At 39.6% G+C, this 22,505-nt stretch overlaps 1 protein-coding gene across 4 annotated transcripts in view; it reads right to left on the reverse strand.

The window, feature by feature from the left end:
* Positions 1 to 3,698: 3,698 nt before the first annotated feature.
* The window catches only part of fam219b (family with sequence similarity 219 member B), a 35,686-nt gene continuing 16,879 nt past the window's right edge, over positions 3,699 to 22,505 (reverse strand). Inside the window, exons 3-6 of one of the 4 annotated variants that reach the window (XM_020517085.2) lie at positions 17,409 to 17,499; positions 11,262 to 11,339; positions 9,278 to 9,332; positions 3,699 to 8,328 (exon numbers count right to left, since the gene is read on the reverse strand). In XM_020517085.2, the coding sequence (XP_020372674.2) occupies positions 8,173 to 8,328; positions 9,278 to 9,332; positions 11,262 to 11,339; positions 17,409 to 17,499 (380 nt within the window). In that variant the 3' untranslated portion in view covers positions 3,699 to 8,172. Of the gene's footprint in view, positions 8,332 to 9,277; positions 9,333 to 11,261; positions 11,340 to 17,408; positions 17,500 to 22,505 lie in introns of all 4 variants that reach the window. The other 3 variants (XM_020517084.2, XM_048617077.1, XM_048617076.1) reach the window with 3 other exon arrangements.

Genomic DNA, 22,505 nt, shown 5'->3' on the forward strand with positions numbered 1-22,505 from the left:
GTGGTTGACACATAACTTAAGGACGGGCAATAAATGCTGGCCTGGCCAGTGATGCCCACATTCCATGAATGAATAGAAAAAAAAAACTCACCAATTGGGTGCCTTAGCTGTCAATCACCTGACCAAGGTGAATTAGACTCTTTAAATCTGTAACCTGTGACTAAATCCATTCTCTTTTCCAATTCATTGGCACTGCATGAGTCAACCTGTGAACATTGGACTGGATTTTCTGAGGAATGACAATCTCATACAGACTGTCACTCCCCGTCTTTTATTTTACTAAAGGAGAGAGTTCCTTCTGTAAACAGGGTGCTCCAATGGTTGCTAGTTGCTGTTATTCTGATGGTTGCTGCAGTCAAACCTGAATAAGAACTAGGGCAGGAGTTTGTTGCAAGGTTTTTAATATGTCATTCAACTCAATTCAACAGTCACAGGTTTTAATCAGATAGATGGGGCAGAGAAATAAGCTCCATACAGGCAAAGTTGACAGACAAAACTGCTATGAGCTCTGCTGCTAAGAAGGACATAGAGTTACACAGCATGAAAGCAGACCCTTTGGTCCAACTCATCCATGCTGACCAGATATCCCAATCTGACCTCGTCCCATTTGCCAACATTCAGCCCATGTCCCTCTAAACCCTTCCTATTTGTAAGGTGATGGAAGATCAGAGGGTTTGTGTTAAGTTGGGGTTCAGGAAGATGTCCCAAATTCTGGGGGGATATATCTTTTCAGCTTAGGCTCCAATAAGTCTTGGAAGCCAATAGTTGCAGTTAGGTTTTGGAGTCAGGGGCTTAGAGAAAACCTTTGGAAGTATGGGGGCTCGGGATAAAAAATAAAACCTGTAAACCATTAATAATCAGTCCAACCAAGAGCAGGAGTGAAGGAAGACCACAAATCGTACTTACGTGATATGGCTAAGAAACATTATAATTTGGAGAAACCCAGGAGCAATTCCAGCTTGACGAAGCAAGTCAGTTGTGGCAATATGCCTGTAAGTAGACACGGGAGTGCAATTCCCAGAATCCAGCAGGAGAATAAATTGCCAGGAAAGGAGATTGAAACACCTGGACATGAGCAGTTATTCAGGCATTTCACAAAGGAATAGTTTTTGAGGGGGCTTCAAAGCCAGATGTCTAAAAGTAACAAATCAAAATTCCTTGCCAACTTTTAATGATCTGGTGACCCATAATTTAAATAACATCTAAAGGAGGAAGAATCTGGCAAATGAATTGGAGAGATGTCCTGACTGTTTTTGATCGGGGTGCTCAACAAGTCTGTTATTCACACTTGTCTCACGCCAATTCCAGATGTTAGATTCCCATCTATGTGTATGATCTTATTGCTTATCTGTGTATAGCAGTCTATTTGCGTTCAGTCAAAACAGTAGATTCTTGTGGCTTTATTCTCTAAGCAATTAACTTGGATGCCAGACTCTTGTCTGCTTTAAAAAGGAAGTTACTGGTCCCTTGCCAGAAAATAATAAAATCCTGGATAATAAACGAATGAAATCAGCCTAACAATTGCTGCACGACTGCTTCATAATATGCACATGGGCCCGAGGAGTCCATTCAACACATCCACTCTCAACCAGTCTTCCTGTTACCCAACCATTTATTAAATGATTTACCATTTTTGCCTCCATCTGCAAAGTGCCTTGCACATCCGTAAACATTCACATTTGGGTCCTTTATGTTACAAGCATCTCTAGAACATGAAGCCACACAGATCCCCGAAGGGTTCTGCAGAAAAATTTCGTGGAAATCACTATTTTTAATACATGTTGAAAACAAGAGATTTCTCTCTGTAGTTATGACATTAATTACAGCCTTTGCTTCCCACTAATATTGTCAACTTCAATTCTGCTCATTAGGTGGAGACAAATATTTGAAATAATTAAGTGAACCTGAGTGCTTTCATTAAAACCTCTGTCCAAGTTAGTCACAAAAAATTAACTGCTCTGATTAATCACTTCATCACTAAGAATAATGTCTGATACTCAACATTAAACTTAAAAACATATTGGTGCCCGCTTTCTACATTTTCACATGTATTGAGGTGAAAGTTAGTGGGGTCATTTCCAGCTTTTATTAGGTCACCAACATGTCAGTACCTTAACAGCGTTGAAAATGCTTCAGTGTTGTACCCCAAGGCATAAGTCTCCCAAAGCAACTGTGTGGCATTTTCAATTTCATGCCTGCACACTTGAGGGAAACAGGCAATCCACTGTCCAATTGGGAGCAGCAGAGTTCTGAGGGTCACCTGACCCAAAACGTTAACTGACTTTTTTCCTCACAGATGCTGCCAGATCTGCTAAGCTTTTCCAGCAACTTCTGTTTTTGTTGCAGTTAACTTAATGTTCACTCTTTCTCTCCCCACAGATGCTGTCAGATCTGTTGTATTACTCCAGTGCATTTATTTCAGAATATACAGTACCCTGGGGTTTATTAATATGTGCTGGGTACAAGAGTTAGGAAGTTAGTGGTCTTGCACAAGGCACGAGTTTAGTCCCATAAACACCAAAATAACTGTGGATGCTGTAAATCAGAAACAAAAACACAACTTACTGTAAAAGCTCAGCAGGTCAGGCAGCATCTGTGAAGAGAAATCAGAGTTAACGTTTTGGGTAGAGTGACCCTTCCTCAGAAACCAAATGCTGTCAGACCTGCTGAGCTTTTCCAGCAACTTCTGATTTTGTTATTGGTTTAGCCTCACCTGGAGTATTATGACCATTTCTTATTGCAGCTTTTTAAGAAAACTGTGAAGGGGGCCAAGTGCTTACATTTGTTCCGAATACATCTTGCAGAGGGTGCAGAAGAGGTTTACAAGACTGGTCACAGGGGTGAGGAATTTCGGACTAGAGAATGTGGGGCTATTCTCCTTTTGAGTTTACAGGGCTGCCAGAACTCGGACCGAAATATTCAAATCATGGCGACTCTGGACTGAGTAAATAGGGAGAATGTTACCATCATCTAAGGATTGAGAGCAAAGGAGAACAGATTTAAAGTAGTTAGTAACAGGAGCAAAAATACACAAGTGGTCTGGTTTGCCTGAGAGTATGATGGAGGCAGGTTCAATCGAGGTTTTCAAAAGGGATTTAAGACTGTCATTAGAAAAGGAAGAATGGAAGAATAGGGAGGTAATGACCTTGTGGTATTATCGCTGGGTTGTTAATCCAGAGACACATGCGATGTTCTGGGGATCGGGGTTCTGGTGGAATTTAATCCAACAAAAATTTGGAATTAGTAATCTAGTGATGACCATGAATACATTGTTGATTGTCAGGATAAACCCATCTAGTTCACTAATGCCCTTTAGGGAAAGAAACTGCCATCCTGGCCTACATGCGACTCCAGACTCACAGCAATGTGGTTGACGCTTAGACTGCCTGGCCTGGCCAGTGACACCCACATCCCACGAATGAATTAAAAAGAAATATGTGCAAGGCCAAGGCTGGGAGCAGGAGAATGATACTAAGCAAGATGCTCACAGAGCTGGCATAGACTCAATGAACCAAAAGGCCTCCTTTGCCACCTTCATAACAATACTGAGGATGCTTTCCAAACACAGCAGTTCATTTCCCAACCCAAAGATTCCAGGTAGCAAATTACATGGACCTCCGCATGAAAGCCTTAGCCTTTCTGATGCACGTGGCTTGTTACATTCTCTCGGCATCTCACAAGCACAGGACAGGCTCAAGTCTTTTAAAGCATTCTTTATTTTAATCTGCCATACCAATAACATACAAAAAAATAAATGCAATTTAATAAAATGTAGTTAACTCTATGTATTGCACAGAAAGAATATTTAGTCTTTATATTTTGCATACACTGTGTAAATTGAAAACTAAAAGACGGCTTCAGAAACAGATGGCCATGTGCCCAGTGCATTTTCACAATCCATTGTAGTTTCCAGAAAACATAACACAACACACAAGTCACATTCAATTTTCTTAACTATATCTTCAATGTCCATATTCTGAGAAATGTTATGGGTAAGGGAGTGTACAGAACATTAAACTTCTTTCCATATAACTTTTTAAGCTTCCCTTTTCTGTATTCTTTGAAAGATGACATTTAACTACGTGTAGGTGTACAGCAATACAATTTTTCAGGTAGCCAATTTCTTCAAACTTATCTTAGTAATTACAACCATGGTAGAATAGTGAATAGAATAGTGAATTGCATCACTTTGCTTAGAAGTCATTTCTATTTTGGTCTGGGAAGAAAATGTTACTGGGTCCCCTTACTGTATAGTGAGCTATGTGTTCCAGCTCCCCAGTTGAATTACGAATGAAACACTCATAACAACCATGCATGTTTGGGACGCTATCAAGTATTTTAGGGGAGGACTTCTCCAGTATATTTGTAGTATTTTTCCATGTCTAAGCTTCTGCACAATAAAACCCACAAATTATTTAGGAGCATTTGGATAACAGCATTAATAATTGATGGTAGTTATCACCAGACAATCAGTGCTCCAGTCACAGACTCCTATTCTTCGACAGCATGCTCCATTTGGCAGCCTAAGTACAAATGATTGACACTAACTCCTGCCAACCTACACACCCTTCCTTCCAGTAACTTCTATGTTTAGTTTACCACAGTAAATGCAAGAGACCTGCACATACAGATGCATCTTGCAAATACATTGACCAGTACACTGCACTGCTCCTGAACAAGAGAATGCAATCATCTCCAGAATAAAGATTTAACTACGATCACACACCAAAAAATTCAGCTACAAGATGCACGAAGTAGCTGTTCCAGAAATCTAGCAGTTCATAATCAAACCTGGAGAAAGGCAATCTCAAAGGTTTCAAAAACATTGCCAGAATCATAACAGGTTTTTAGTCGGATAACGAACACAAAGATTTAGAGATTTTGGCAGGCTGTCCTTGGAGGTTTAGAGTACAGCACTAAACAGATGAGTTGAGGTGGATGAATTAATTTAGAAAATTATTAAACTTCGAGTATTTCAATACAACCAAGTTAATACAACGTAGTTTGTAAAATATTAATTAAATCCCCTTAGCCAACATCACAGTTTTCCAACACTTGCTTCGAATATTTCTCTACGGTGATCTTAACTATTAATTATAATTAACTAAGTTACAGTATTTACCAGCCACCAAAATAAACAGCAATTGGCAAACAGAATTAAAGTTTAACTTTGTTTATACAAAATGTTTTGCTGCTCCTGGACAAAACAATTAAATAGAATTAATGGACATTTAAAATATTCTTATAGACCTTTGCAACACCTCACACGTGTATTTCCAAGTGGCAGGGAAGTTGTATAGTCTTCAGTGTTTCTTAGTCAAATGCTCTTTGAATTTTCTGCCTCTCCCTACATTTCTACTTTCTACTAATATTTACAGAGTGAACTCAAAGCTAAAGAAACAAGGTGCTGACAATTTCATTATCAGGACTGTGTGATGCTGATTCGCTTACTTTCCCTTATGGTTTAAACCTTAAATGACTTCCAGTTACTAACTATTAACTCTTTAATTAGTCACAAAACATATGAGCAGCTGAAAACCACAATTTAAGATGCTCAAACACAATAACACCAGGTATATATTGCATAAAGTAACACAAGTAACTTATAGGCAAACTTCCAAAGGAAAATTAGGAGTATTGATGGAGCTGGATGAAGGAATTTTTAAAAAATTAAAAATCCAGACTTCACATTGTTGCATGCATTATGTAACTAAATCGAACAACTGAACTGAAGAAACAAAGCATTAAAAAAAATTAAGCTACATACCCTCGAAACAAGAAGGACCAAGATGCACATTTCATAACTGCTCAGTCAGTTAATGCTCATAATAAATGTTCCATTGGGTCTCTGGAGCAGAGACGACTCCTAGGTAGTAAAATTGCAAGACTGAACTAGTACTTTAAACAAGCTTCTGGACCCCCTTATAGCTTGAAACTGGCTGAAACATCATAAAGAAATTTAAAAGTATGTAATCAATATTTTAAACCAAGAGTGATATGGAGAAGAACAGCAGATGGCTTAAGAAAATGGCAATATCCCACGACAGGATACTGACATGGACAGTGACTGTCCAACCTGTTGGGAGTAGCAAGTGCAAACTCACTACAAACAGGTCAATTTCATTTGGTTCAAGTTCAACATTTAAGCAAAAGTGCACATAAACACAATGCATTCAGATAAAGAACTGATGTAAGAAGACAAAAATCAAACTGCATCAAATGCTACTGTTTTCAAACTAAACATACCAGACACAAATACTCTCAGTACCTCAGAGAAGTTTCTTTCCTAACTAATCAGTTGTAGTACTTACTATGGTGGGATTGCAAAAGCTGATCTCTTTGAAATCATAGCCATCTCACACTTAGTGGCTAAATCAATGTAGTATTCAACTGCATAAACCCATTTTGGAAAAAAATTGCGCCTAAAATCATTGAATTTGCATGGGGATTACAACAGAATCGAAAAACCAGGCTGGATAAACTGCTCATTATTTTCCCAATTACCATTTAATATACCTCATGTCACTGTTATGTGAAACTAGAATGAACATATCATGAGTTACGCCCATAAAATCCCAATCAATTAGACTGCAATCAGAAGATTAGCCTCTACCCCCTCAACATTTAATTTGACAAATTACTACTAACAGCAAGTAATCTGTTGTTGTCAAAAAGCCACCCAGACCAGCATGCATGGAAAGTTACGGTAGATAGCTAGCAAAAAAACAATGCTTACAGAAGCCAAACGATCTGTCAAGCAATGCCGTGCAGTACCAAAATTTGCAGATGCAATTTATCTTCCATCTGGCTATCTCTTTCACACCACGTGAGCTCAAGAATGGCTAATAAGCAGCTTCCCAATTCCCTGTCAAAAGCAGCCCAACTATTACTTATAACAAATGACGTCGTCACACTTCCTCTCACACCCATTCTGCCCTCTCCGCCATCCCATTATCCTCTGCAGAAGCACCTACCATGTTTTAATCACCTTTAATGGATAATGTATCAAAAAAACTTGAAACTTATTGAAATGGGCCGAAGTGAGAAGACGATGAGCTAATCTACAGAAAATATTTCGAAGCAAAGGGCCCAACCATTGAGTCTCCAAAATTACTCAAAAAGTTCTAATTTACTTTTACACAATTTTGGAGCTAAACATTAATATGGTCAATAAGCAATCTTTGTTCATATCAAAATAAGAACCAATACTGGCCATATCTCCGTAGTGCCAAATCAATCCAAATCAAGCGTAGTTTAGGTGACTAAGTGACTAAGCCACAGCTTCATCAGATGCTGATGTCCAACGCATATGATCTACATATAAAGACTGCAACTCAGGGCAGATTTTAGCCATTTTCCTCAGTTTCATTTCAGTACCCCACTACTGCCTGATGACAGAAAATAAATCTGAAAGTTAGATTTCTCTTCGTAGATTCGCTGCACCTCCCAAAACCCGAGCCCCCTCAGCGGTGTTGATTGCCCAACAGAAATGTAGGCTAGTAACAGAAGGACTGCTTTTTCCACCTTTCATTCCTAGCCTGCCCACTAAATTTACTCCTTTCTATGGAATTAAATGGTGCTGCCCGTTAACATGTCAACACTGAAGACACCCGTGCAAAATACCATGTTCCAGCATCTGTCATGAGACCACAGAATTGGAACAAGCAATTTTTAAATTACCTAGAAGCACCCTACTATGACCAAAGTGCGCAATTTCACTGCCAACCTTTGTGTGTAGTCCCATTCTACTCCAGCATTCAGATTTCTCTGCTTCAAAAGGTTTCCTTCCTTTGGGTTCGTCAATATATGAAGGGAAAGGTCAATTCAGTTTGGGTGTGAATTTCAAGCCAGCATTAGGTAATAATCATCTAATTATGCCACTGGCAAGATGAGTAGTGTAATGTGGAGAAATTAGAAATAGCATTTATATGGTCACCTCAGACGTAATTTCAGACATGAACGGGATTAGACCAAATTTAATGCAAACGATCAGCAGTTGCAATGACCTAAATAACAGTTTTAAACAGGATCCTATCATGCTAATGTCACATCTCAGTTTATAATCTCTTTTAAACAAGTTCAGCCAAAATATATATATACAATATATATATTAAAAAATTTAATTGCCTAAAAGGGAATTATCTTTTGACATGGTGGAGGGAGTGGCAATGGTTACTGGACAGTACAAGAGCTTTCTGTCTGGCAGCAAGCACAGGCTGACGAGGTAACAGGCTTAGGAGGAATGAGGTCTAGATCTTCATCATCCGGTATTTCGTCCAGATGATAGCCATCTTTCAGGAGCTGACGGTTCAGGTCCTGATTAACTTGCTGCTGAAAAAGAGAATGGCCAAAGAGAAATAAAATAAGTCGTCAAACACAATATCACATTTGCAGCAAGAGCACCTCAAAGTACAGCAAACCTGATCAACCGGTAAAAACAATATACTTCAAATACCACAATGTTGGAGAATTTATGCTGCAAATAAAGTATAACAGCAGTGTGTATAGTCCTCGCATTACGGCTCTATTAACTACTATGTGTTTTTATATTCATGTTAGAAGGTGCACTGATTTTTTGCATAGATATTTTGAGGAATTTTGATGTCTCAAAGCTTCACTTGATCAGGGCTTACTGCGGTTACTTGTATCTCGATTATTCGGAATATTTGATCAACTCCTGGTCCCATAGGTGCCAGTTAATAATAGGTTTGCTGCAGTACAGGGACCAAGGGGACCTGTAAGGTTTCTGCATCCGACACTAACTATGTGGTGAGTGATATATAGATGACAGAGTTGAGAAATTTTTAATTCTGTATTTAAAATGTTTTGCAATTTCATAGATTTACCTCTCAAACAACAGACTGGATATGATCAGGATACACGCACGTGTCAAACTTGTGCTAGCGGCTACATGTGCAAATACAACCAGAGTGACTGAGCTTTGCAGATTTTCCTCATAGGAACGCCATTTACATGCTCCTGCACTGCTCTATCCACACTATAACGTCCAATTGTTTCTCAGATGTTTTTCTTTACTTTCACATTGGTTTGCCTCTTGATGCAAATTTAACATGGCAACCCCGAAATGGAAAAAATGTGCGTGAAAGGAAGCACTGACTTTCAGCTCCACCCCACAGCACACTGTGCACAATGTCCTTAAAGCCACTCTAGAATGGCATTGGTGGCAAGTTATCCTGCAAACACATCTGGGAGCTCCCTGTAACACCTCACAATCAACTCAGTTAATGAAGTAAAATAAGCGCGTGGGTCAGCTCACCTCTGCAGAGGAATAGCCTGACGAGGAATAATACTTCGACTCAAATTCACCATCACTGGAAAAGAACACAAAGAGACCAATGTGCAGTGTGCAAGATTTAATAAAATAACTTACATATGGCTTTCACGATCACAGATTAGAAGTACTTTTGCTTATTAAAAAAACTGTAGTCACTGTTTGACAATGAGAAACGTAGCAGCCAATTTACACATAACAAGCTCCTACAAAAAGAAATAGGATTATATACAGACTTCATTTTTTTGTGATGTTGATGGAAAGATAAAATAATGGGGATAATTCCCTGGCTGTTCAAGATAGTGCTGTGGGATGTTTTGAGTCCAACAGAGGGGGCAAATGGGCCTTTATTTAACATCATACCAAACAGACAGCACAACCAGCACTGCCCTGGAGTATCAGTTTTGTTTTTTTTAACGCTGGAGTGAAATTTGAATCCACATCTTCTGACTCAAAGACAAATCGAGTGACTCACGGATAAATGAGTCAAATCTGACACTACTAAATGACACTGTTCAATAAATATTTTTGGCTTAACAAGTGTTATCAAAAATATTCCCATCTCTGTACGAATTTTGCTATCAAATTGATGGGTTTCAAACTATAAAAATAAAACTGCTATAGGAACTTGCAAAGGGAATGTCGCTGAAGTTCTACTTCACTGGGATTAATACATCTGTCGAAGCTTCAATAAAAGTTGTGAAGGAAATTTTCAACAGTGCTCTAGTACCCAACAGCCTGAAGCAGTTCTACAGACCAGGATTTAGCAGCAATGAAACAAATAACGGTTCTCCGCCAACACTGTCCTGCATCAAGCTTTGATCATTTTAACAAAGCTTTCAAAATTAAATCTTCAGTGATTTCAGGGGATTTTCAGAGCCCAGTAATACAATGCTAAAGTCAAAGACTTTACAGATATTATGCAAAGTTTTATGAAACTTTTAAAAACTGCATCAGGGATTTTTATAATCAGGATCAGAATACAAATTTACATTCTAGTTCACAGTAATCCGAATGGCAAATGGAGCATACTTCAGCAATACAGGTCATGTTCCTTTCATCCATATAGGATTATCTGATCTCAGGCAAGACGTCTGCTATAACCCTAGGATCAGAGGAGAATGTGAAAAATGCCAAAGGTCCAGCATGAGACTGGGATTAGGCTGAAACTAGGTGTAGACAGGGCAAGGCAAGACACTTACTTTAAATTAATTCCATTATGAGATTTGATGCCCATCCCGAATTTCACCCGAGAAGGTAACATTACGCCCTTACAGGCAGAGTAACTTAAATTCGCTACCCAAAGTCCGGTTACCCAAAAACAGGCCTTTTTATAATCTTCCATGCAATTTTAATTGAACAAAACCTTTATAACTAATTTATCTGGACGTGGTTAACCACTGCATTGGTGTGGTGTAGTTCCAAGCTAGTTATTGGCTTTGCTGCTGTACCCACGCTCCAAAAGACCCTTGACCACACCCAACCTGGATTGATGCAAACTGCCCATAGCCCAAAGCAAATTATCTAAAATCCAGCACAAGGTTAGTCCCAAGAGTGCCAGATGAGAGGTACTGGACGTTACGGACCAATTAGCTTACTGAGATTACTGTCATAAAAAGTTTCAGAAACAACATTGGGGAGGACACCCTGACACTTGCGGACACGCAACCCTGTGAAATAACCAGTGCATTCAGGCAGAGGAAAATGCTAAAGCGTCAAAGTGTAGAGAATTCATTAGTAAATATTTCCTGAAACATTCTGCTACTTGTTCTGAACCAGAATTCAGCGGGCTATAATTTTGGCCGATAGTTCTGTTCCACTCACATAGATTTTAAAATGACCACTTAATCACTTCTCAATCATCTTGTGTTTCAAGCTGGGTGGCGCATCTCATATGGACGTAGCCTTTCATTTAGAATTCTCAATCCATACAAAGACGACAAATCGATGGTTAGGATCGAATCCTTACCTGTCAGACTCTAAGGAGACTAAAGATTCATCCGGATTTTGTTTCAGGGCAGAGTAACCTTTATTGAATTTTACTAATCTATAATGAAAGAAAGGGCAAACAGAATTAAGCTGAAATTAAAAGTATTAATTGAATACAACTAGTACCTCTCCCACTTCTCAGCTTGCAGATGGTGGGCATGGTGTTTAGCTGTCTCTGTTCTAACAGTACAAGGGAAAACATCTGTCAATTCTAGGGCTGGTACAGCAGTGTCTTTCTTTAATATTGCTCTTAGTAGTGCAGAAACACCTCTGCAGCAAAGAAGAACATCAATTGTCACCATCAGCCACTGATTTCAAAGGGCCTGGAGCATGGCAGCTTTGAATGCAAAAAAAACCTTGGAATTTTTCCAGATGAAACTGGGATTGCGAACAATCTTTAAGAGTCAAAATCAAGATTTTTCGGATTTAGTTAACAACGTTAGGAGTTGTCCTTTTCATAACCTTACTAGTTTCCAGTCTAATTTTGTCCAGTGTTAGAGACAACAGACAGGATTGCTATTTAAACTAGTCACTAACTTTATATGAGAGCATTACAATCAAATTTTGATCATTCAAATTCAACAGATGATGGGAAATTTCAGGTTGCAAAGTTTGAAAAATCATGTGAAATTTAAAATCTGGTTGATTTGAAGTTTATACATGCACTGCAGCTTATTGGCAAAAGCTCATTAGAATAGTGGAAAGAACATGCCTGATTTTGGATCAGTTATAATTTGCAAAATAACATTAATCCTAACCAGAAATTAATTATCATGAAAAAGGCTGACAAAATAAAATAAAAATTAAAAAAAATGGCTTACCACATAACAATGAACAATGCAAAAGTCATCAGGTAACACGAAAGATTAGCAATTGGAACACGTCTAAAAATCTCTTGATGAATGGTTGTTTAAAACCATTTCATTTAATATTACAGGAGGATACCCAAGTTACGATGTCCTGTTGACGCCAGAGTCCTTTAAGATCGCTGCCCCATCTATTTGGAGCCAATAACTGCAGATATGAAGAATATAAATCTGTCGCTGGGTTTAAACTGCCAATTCCTGTAAAGTAATTGCACGGAACCATTCCTGAGTTTATTCTCAATTTGATTCCTGTATTATTTGGAGAACTCCAATACAACCAACCCATGTCTGTTAAATAACACAATATCAGAGGCATGCTCTTTGGAGAGGAAATGTTAATGGGTAATATCAAAGTACTCCTAGCCTCATCTTCAGTCACCTTACAAACAGTCTTGTGGCACAGTGGTAGTGTCCCTACCTCTGAACAAAGAGGCCTAGGTTCGGGTACCACCTGCTCCCAAGGTTCGTCTTTACATTTCTGAACAAGTTGATTAAAATATCTACATACAAATTATACTTACTGCAACTTGAGGGGATGGAGAAGAGTGAAGGAGTCCTTTAAATACAGTTAGTTATTCTTGTGTTACGGTGAATTATATTTCTCTGATAGTGCTACCAATGCATCATGATGGAACAGAAAAGTGTGACATCCAGACCAACTATAGCTAGTTTGCAAACATCAGGAATTATCTTAACAATCTCATCTTGTAACAAGCTCAGAATCAAGTTTAAATCCTTACAGACAGCTCTTAGAAATAGCTGTGTTTGTAACTTTTTCTGACCCAGCTAAGTAATAAAGGCTAACTTGCTACTTTAAGCCAATTCCATCTTACGCATTAGGGCCATGGATGGAAATTAATTATCCATATGCTCTGTATAAGGCAGCAGTTAAAAAACTCAGAGATAGTAAGAACTGCCGATGCAGAGTCAGAGATAACACAGTGCGGAGCTGAAGGAGCACAGCAGGCCAGGCAGTATCAGAGCAGCAGGAAAGCTGACATTTCGGGTTGGGACCCTTTGTCAGAAATGGGAGTTAAAAAACCCCTCTGCTTAGTAACTTTTGCTCACCTTACTGCACCAAGTTTTTCATGTAAGTTTCCTTTAAAAGCAACTGTTAATACTGCACAAATAGCACTTGCTCAGTTCTATGCTATTTGCCAATTTCTCTTTCACAGAACAGCTCATGAGGAGGAATATATTGATTTTCCCTTATTGTCCTTTCCCCTTCACTCATCTCCTAAAGTTATCCTAAAGCGAATGCAGGAAGAATGTTCCCAATGGCGAGGGAGTCCAGACCAAGGGTTACAGTCCAACAACATAGGGTAAACTATTTAGGGCAGAGATGAGAAATTTCTACACCCAGAGAATGGCGAGCCTGTGGAATTTGCTACCAAAAATGCAGTCAAGGTCACAACATTGTTTGATTTCAAGAAAAAGTTGGATATATTACTAGAAACTAACAGGATCAAAGTATACGGGCAAAAAGCAGGAACAGGCTATTGAGTTAGATGATCAGCTATGACCATAATGAATGGCAGATTACCTACTTTTGCTCCTGTCTTCTATGTCTCCTACTGGGAGACAGTTGCACAGATATTTTCCACCCTTGCCACTGCTGTCTTTTCAAGCTGGGATGATCGATAGATCTTCCAATTTTATCTTTTCCTAATGGTTTAGCATTAATGCGCTTTTCCCAAACCTATTTAATAGGTTGATAACCTTTTCAGAGGTGCTAAGTTTAAAAACTATAGCAACATTGAAGCACATTTAGAAAAAAAGGTGCCACTGGTTACCGATTTATTCATATATCAAAAGTCCTGCATAATACATCCATTCCTGCAAGCATCATTATTCCCTGATAGTTTTATAGCAGCAGGGCAGGCTGTTAGGAGCTTTACAAGTTTGAAATGTAACTTCAAAAACAAAGCTGAACTTTAATCGATCTGTTTCCAATATGGGCGTAGAGCAGAAAAGCAGGAAGCTGGTGTTGAACTTGTACAAATCACCCAATAGACCTCAGCTGGAGTATTGTGTACCATTCTGGATGCCAGTTTATGGGAAGAATGTGAACATATTGGACAGAGTGCAACTTATAAACATGGTTACAGGAGATGAGGAACTTTGGTTATGAGAACAGGGTAAAGTTGGGACTGTTCTCCTTGAAAAGAAAAATAGTGTAGATACTTTCCAAAATCATGAGCGGACTGGATAGAGCACTTGGGGAGAAACGACTCCGGTTAGTATAAGGAACAAGAACAGAATGGCATAGATTTAAAGTGAACTGCAAAAGAAGCAAGGGTGAAGGGAGGAAGAACTGCTGGATAAACTGGGGCTTCTTTCCCTGGAATGTAGGGGGTTGAGGGGCGATCTTATAGAGGTTTATAAAATCACGAGGGCACAGATAAGGTGAATAGCCGAGGTCTTTTCCGTAGGGTAGGGGAGATCAAAACTAGACAGCAAAATTTTAAGCTAAGAGGTGAAAGATTTAAAAGGGACTTAAGGGGCAACTTTTCCACACAGATGGTGTTCATATAGGGAATAAACTGCTGGAGGAAGTGGTAGATGCAGGTACAATTACACCATTTAAAAGACATTTGGACAGGTATGGGAATAGGAAAGGTTTAGAAGGATATAGGCCAAATGCTGGCAAATGAGACTAGTTTAGCTTGGGAAACTTGGTCGGCATGGACAAGTTGGACCAAAGGGTCTGTTTCTGTGCTGTACGAATCTATGACTCTAGAATGTGGTGTAGTGAAGGCAGATTTAATTAAGTCATTAAAGTGGGTATTGGACAATTATTTGAATAAACATAATATCCAAAGGTATGTGTAAAAAGGAGATTGGCGCCAGTTAATGATGCACATTTAAACAGCCGGTGCAAGCACGATGGGCCAAATGGCCTCTTTCTGTACCGTAAGACTTCTGTGAATTTGTCAGTCAATCTTCATTAAGATCAACTTCAATTTAAATAAGATGGTGAGCTGAGAATTTTTTTTTGCAAAGTTTGTGAGCAAGTCACGTTAACCAGTGTTGCCAAGCAAACTATACACTACAGCTACAGCATCAGTTACGTGATTAGTGGCCGAAACATGATAAATTAAACTAAAACAGAGACCCAACAAGTCAGGCAGTATCTGTGGGCAGAAAATAAGAGTTAATGTTTCGAATCCGGTGACTCTTCGTGTAACAGCTACACAGCCACTTTCTGTGCTCTAACGTTTATGGGCATCATGTTTTAAACACATTAAATCTTGCATTCATTTACAGGGTCTACAAAACTAAAGAAAAAGGCAAACTGATCATAGATCAGGTCACATTTACACTATAGCTGTAATCTCAGTGCAACATGGCATGGTTTCATATGGATACTACAAACTGATAACCCAAAGTTGCTGCTTGACCTGACTCTAGAATGAAAGACAATGAGAGTTTCTCTCTCCAAGGAGCGCACAATTCTACTGAAAATGTAGCCCAGGAGTAGCATACACTTTGCTTTCTTGAAGCTTGTTGTCAATTATACAATCTTACTTTGTTGTATAAAATATTTCCCTTAATTTAGCACACACCAACCTTGCAACTTAAAAAAAAAAACTCAGAATCCCTACTGGGTGAAAGCAGGCCATTAGGTCCATCAAGTCCACACCAACCCTCTGAACAGCATCCCGCCCAGACCCACACCCCACCTTATCCCTGTAACCCTGCACTTCCTAACCTACACATCCCCCTGGACACTATGGGCAATTTAGTATGGGAAATTCACCTCACCTGCACATCTTTGGACTGTGGGAAGAAACTGGAGCACTGGAGGAAACTCATGCAGACACAGGGAGAATGTGCAAGCTCCACACAGACAGTCACCCAGAAGCTGAAATCAAACCCAGTCCCTGGCACTGTGAGGCAGCAGTGCTAACCACTGAGCCACCGTCCTGCCCCAATGACACCCACTCTTGACCAACAAGTTGTTTTTTGGGGGGAGGGTGGGGTTCAAGCAGGTAAGAAGAAATTTTAGCCAATACATTATTGTTTAAATCAACAACAAAAAGAAAACTTAAGGCAATGCTTATTGAGAAGTCATGAATATCTTTTGTGCAACACTTACAGACTTTAGATTTGTCGACAAAATGCACAGGCTACCATTTTAACTCTGGTCATGCTGCAATCATTTCCCAGAAACAAATTTCAAGGACTGCGATTTTTAAAAGCAAATTACTACACATGGTACCCAGAATTAGAGGTGGCCACCTGAATGCGGAGAAAATAAGTCATTTCAATTTTAATTCTTGACCTCTGCTGACTTATCTGCGATATTTCATATAAACTAGGTTTTTTTATAAAAATTGCCAGGAAATAAACTCATCACCATAAGGGCAGGGTTTTTGAACCAATCAAAAACTGCACGAAACCTGCGTAAATAAGCTGGCTATTCCAGCAATTCTTAAACTCTCAGCAAAGGTCACTGGCAAATTCAGCTGTCCACAGAGACCTCTACATTCAGGACCAGAAGGAAAAACAATTGAATTGTGGATCAGCAAAAATTGTCGACACTTACGTACTTAAACACATAAGGCAGTGCAGCTAATTCTGACCCTTTCTGCACTAATTGCAATTGTTAATACAAATGCTAATACCAATAAAAATTAGAACCATACCTTCAGGAGTGGAATCTTAAAATACTTTTCTGTGGAAGACTGGACTTTTCCACAAACGGTAGTTGTTTACTAATTTTAAATCTCTTATGGACAGGGTTATTTTTATCTAAAGTTTGTAAAGGTTACAGGGCAAAAACAGAGATGTGAAGTTAGGTCTCAGATGAGTCATGAGCTTATGCAATGGCAGATCAAGCTTGATGGCCTTCTCCTATCCCTTTGTACTTATGGGGCTGAATGGCCTATTTCTACACATTAATTCTACACGATTTGGAAAGGAACTGTGAAAATATTATAATTTTAAATTTGACGTACTTTAAGAATCTCCAATAACAATGCAAAGCTGGCAGAATGAGACTCCACATTTATTTACGCAGGCTGGCACAATGATCAAAGTGAGGTACATCATACTCATTAGTCTTGGTTATATTTGAACACAGGTCCAATAAGCGAAAAACCAAGGTGCTGGACATTGATCCAAGTTGCAATGCATAATAGCATTTGCTTTTTCGGAAGGAGGAGATTTTAAATAGGAGGAATGTTCGACCCCAGAATACAAACTCCTGTGAGGACGCAAGAATAAAGGCTGTGCAGGAACACAGCAGAATTACTAACCTTTTTGTGCCCGATTTAGGCTGGTGCAAGATTGGTCCTCCTCCTATTCCTTTCTTCTTCAGGGCTTTCTTAGCTAGTTCCCGATGCTTCTCTATGAGGATCAAAACGCAGTTGAATTTAATGTGAAGAAAGGTACAGCACTTCATCAAAAAAAGAACAAAGACTTGAAACTCGAGAAGCATTCAATGCAGGGAAGAGCAAATTCTAAACAGGGTGGAACAAAATAAGAGCGAATCTCATTGTTAAAACATCCATTTTAGCAGTTCAAGACTAGAATTGCTGAACCCAAAGCAAACATTATTTAATCATTCACACACTGATTTGCATGGCTGATATCATGCTTACAATAAGTAAACTTTGAACAAAGGTATTTTTGAAACTTTTGCTGTGAACAAGTTCAATCCTTGACCAATAGTAACAAGAAAGTAGCTCCCTTAGTAGCATTGGACAGATTCATAACCTTTTTGTTTCCCTTCACTAATTGGTTTTCTTTTATCGGACAGTTCAATAGTCTTGCTCTCTCAGCACTCATTAATTAATTTAAGTGAATGGTGCTGTATTCTGAAAATAACAAGTTCATTTGAATAACTATCAGTAAAATTTATCACCGCGAAACTTCTCAATGATCCCAGAATTCTGTCAGAGATTTTCTGGGCAGTTTTCTTTCATCATGGGATTTTCTTTCCCCCATAGAACATATTTGGAGAAACTGAAAAACAATCCTTTATCCAATCTAAACTGTATCTTGGAGATCAGCTATGCATGCTTTGAGTATCAATGCAGCAGATTACTCATGATTTCCCTGTCCCAGCAGTGAAGCCCCACATTCTGTGCATGACATCAGGCTTGCAAGTTCAAGGCCATCAGAGCTTCAAAGTGCACCTTCAACTCCACAACAATTGAATCAGAATAGGTGCACCAGATAAAAATGAACTTTGTGACTTCTTTACAGAACAAGACAGATCCACTGCAATTATCCAAAAGCTAGTCAAACAAGACTAGTGACACAATGACGCACCAAGTGCCGACGACCCCTGTCACTTGCCATATATTTCCCAAAGAAAATACAAAACCATCTGGTTACAGAGCCAAAAGATTTGTAGATAGAGCCAAGATACACATCAGTATTTATCTGACTGAATAATGGAATGGGTTTAAGAGGCTACTGAAATGACTTCCTCTGGTGTTTGTGTTTCCACCACAATCATTGTCAATTAGCCTTAACCGTCCTATGGCAAGCTCCCAGCATGTTTCTGGTCTGGCTGATTGCTGATTCTGTTTAAAACATACATACTCCTCTGCTATCAGATTGCCTGCTTGCAAGGAAATGGCTAGCATTTCACAAGCTCAGAATGTTCAAACTGCTTTAAAGCTAAGTATCTCTGGAATGTGGTCACTGGGCTAAGGAAATATATCAGTTATTCCTCAAGTCAAGGATGATGTCTACTCGAGAGCGCAGTACCATGAACAGGCCAATCCTCAACCTATAGATCTTCACACATGAGGGAGGACATTTTGAGGTAGTGGGATCTGGAATACCGGATTTTACTTTCTTTTCTTTCCTTCTCTGGCACCTTTCAGCCTCATCATTAAGCTGTTCTGACTCAAAGTATGATGGACAAGATATCACCATTTTGAACCAGCTGGTGGCGAACTCTTCCCAGCCATTAACGTTGATGCTGCTGCATCACAAGGAAAACTCTCCAAAGACAAGCGAAGTTGTATCTCCGGTAGAATGTTGGCCATTTGAAAGTTGCACAAACAGAGCCAGCAGGAAGGTTTTTCAGCCAATTGGACAATGTCCAGACAATCAAAATTCATTTTGCGGATCATTTTGAATGTTTTTGGAGTTGGCTGCATGACAGACACTAGCATTTGTTCCATGGGCCTTCCGTGCAATCCAAAAGATTCGGTGGGAGCTTTGCTGATGGAACCTTCTGGCTACTCTTATCCATCACTGATGCACACTCCATGTCTCACTACAGCAAGGGCATGTAGTGACAACAATTACGCTGTACACCAGGAGTTTTGTTGACTTGTTGAGGTCTTTGCTGCCAAACACTCACTGCTGTAGTTCGTGGAAGGTTTAACCAGCACAGTTGATCCTATGTTGGATCTCCTTTTCAGAGGTGGCTGCCAAGGTATACATCATTTTCCAGAGTTGCTCCTCCAGTAGCTATGGAGGTGGAATAATTGACCAGGTCGGAGTTGATGCAAGTATTATTCTGAGAACATTCAGGGATGAGACAGGTTTCCTGTAAGCAGAATTGAAGAGATTGACAATGAACTGAAAATCTGTTGAGCGTATGACTATCATCACAGAGGGAATTCAAAGAAGGTTCACCAGATTTGTTCCGGGGATAACAGGACTGTCCCATGGACAAAGACTGGATAAACCGGGCTTGTATTCTCGAGCGTCAAAGAATGAGAGGTGATCTCAATGGAACTTATAAAAGGGATAAATAATACATAAACAGGGGAGAAGCAGAAAAGGTCATTCTCTTGGTTAGGGAGTCTAGAGCTAGAGAACACAATTTAAAAATAAGGGAGATACCATTGAGGACTGTGATGAAATCAACGTGGTGAATCTTTTGAATTCTCTGCCCCAGGAGCTGTGGCCGTTTAGTCTGAAGAGTATATTCAAAGTAGAGATTAATAGATTTCTGATTACCAATGGTTTAAAGGATATTGGGATAATTTGGGTAAAAGACAATGACATGTTCAATCAGTCTTGATTATAATAAATAGCAGAGTAGGTTGGACAGGCTGAATGCCCTACTCCTTTACATGCCTGCAGAACTCCCACACTCCTTTTTGGAATAGCGCTATCTGATCTTTTACATCAAAATGTAGACATGTTTAATTTCTTATTTAAAAACCAGGATTCCTGACTTTGCAGCACACCCTCCGATTGTCAGGCTGAATTGTGGGCTCATGAAGTTAATCTTGAACCCACAGTCCAGAGGTGAGAACACTGAAAAAATTTCAGAGCTCCCATTCTTACAACGAGCTCAACCTTTTATTTCTTAGTTAGAATTTGCTGTTTTGTTTTGTTCATTTTTGTCACACACTAATGCTGACAGATTCCTTTCCCCTGCAGCTTGCTGCTTTATGTTACGAAAAGCCTCATTCCTTGGCACTGTCAGCAGCTTACTAATCACACAGCTCAGCCTGGCCATGCCACCCTTGGTGTTGTCAGGGATCTGGAGGAAGGCAGAGCAGAGGCAAGAATGGAACCTTGGCTCCTGGCTCAGGAAGCTGATGCTCAATCAACATTGTCGCAGGATCTAAGTTTTCAAGCTCAAATACATGAAAAGATGACAGTCACACCACCTTCTGGAGTCTAACCTGCAGCTCAGCTGAACGTTACCTTGTCTATGGCTGCAAGTATTTGCACAAATTAATCCATTCTTTTGACTCCTCGGCTCCGTTGAAGTCACTAAACACTTTGATCACTTTCCGCGCAGTTAGGTGGGCAACAGTAGAAGCGGCTCAGGCACTTTCAGTAGGCGGCAACTTTTAATAAATGAAGAGATAGCCTCTAAAGCCCCTAACAATCAATCAGCCCATGGTGTGTATTAACAGGAAAGGTTATAATCCATCGTGCAAGTAAATGAAATATGGCCCTAACAGATGCTGCCTTCATTTTATACCAGTCCACTGTGCCAGCACTAATACTAACAGACACAGCAAGACGGACGACGCCCCATGTGGGCTGTGTTGTTGACGCCAATAAGGAACATAGCTAAGGAATACAATGAGGTTAATGTACCCACCTGAACTCAAGCATGACTCGGCACTGGCATGAAACAGATATCCCACTAGGAATTAGATGGAATATTGCTCAGAGTCAGAAAAGCTCTCGAAAATGATCAGCAACTACATTCTCATGCATCATTTTTCATTTAGAGGGGGAAACAGGTTCAAGCAGAAAGCCAGAGATAAGCCAGCTGTCTGGATTGAACAAGAAGTAACAAAGAAATATGAAATACCTAACAGAGCCTTGTAGCAAGGGAAGAGATGCTTCAGGCCATTATGTCCACGAGTTATCAAGCACCTATCCACTCAAATCCCATTTTCCAACATTTGGCCCATAGCCTTTTATATCATGGCCTTTCCAATGATCACCTAAATACTTCTTAAATGGTGGAACGGTTCCTGACTATACCACTCTTTCAGGCAGTGAATTTCAGATAACCACCAACTTCTGGGTGAAAAAAAAAGTCTTCCTTAATTCCCCTCCTGCCCCTTACTTTAAAATTATGCCCTTGGTTACTGATTCCTCCAATAATGGGAAAAGTTTATCCCTATCTACACAATCAATGCCCCAAAAACTTTGTACACCCAATCAGTTTTCCCCCACCTCGGTTCTCTGCTCCAAGGAAAACAACTATAGACTATGTAGTCTCCTTCATAGCTGAATCACTCCAGCCCTGCCAACATCTGATGAATCTCTTCTACGCTCTTTCTTGTGCAATTACATCCTTCCTATGGACTGCCAACCAGAACTACACACTATTCAGCTGCAGCCTAACTAACGTTATACACAACTCCGTTATCTCCTTCCTGTTCTTTTATTCAATGCCTCGACTAATAAAGGAAAGCATCTTGAATGCTTTTTCAATCATCTTATCCATCTCTCCTGTTGGCTTCAAGGATCTGTGGACCATGCACACATCAGACCATCTGTTCCTCTGTACTTCGTAAGATCTTACCATTCATCGTGAACTCCCACGTCTTGTTAATCCTCCTGAAATGCATGACCTCCTGTTTTTCAAGATTAAGTTCCATTTGCCATTGTTCTGCCTATTTGAGACACAGCCAGGAAGCCTGATCTAACTAATACATGACTGACATGGGTTTGACTTCAAATACAGACTAGCTACCCTGGATTAACAGTTGTTCTTTACATATGCTACCTGGAAAACTTGACAGTTATGTCACTGGATGGGAAAGCAGAGGTATAGTGATAATATCATTGGACTAGTGATCCAGAAGCCCAGGCTAACGTTCGGGAGACATGGTTCAGATGTCACCATGACAAACAGTGATATCTGAATTCAATAAAAATCTAGAATAAAGGGAGCAGATTTAGGA

This window comes from Rhincodon typus, chromosome 36 (assembly GCF_021869965.1).
Source record: "Rhincodon typus isolate 14 chromosome 36, sRhiTyp1.1, whole genome shotgun sequence".
Taxonomy (NCBI): domain Eukaryota; kingdom Metazoa; phylum Chordata; class Chondrichthyes; order Orectolobiformes; family Rhincodontidae; genus Rhincodon; species Rhincodon typus.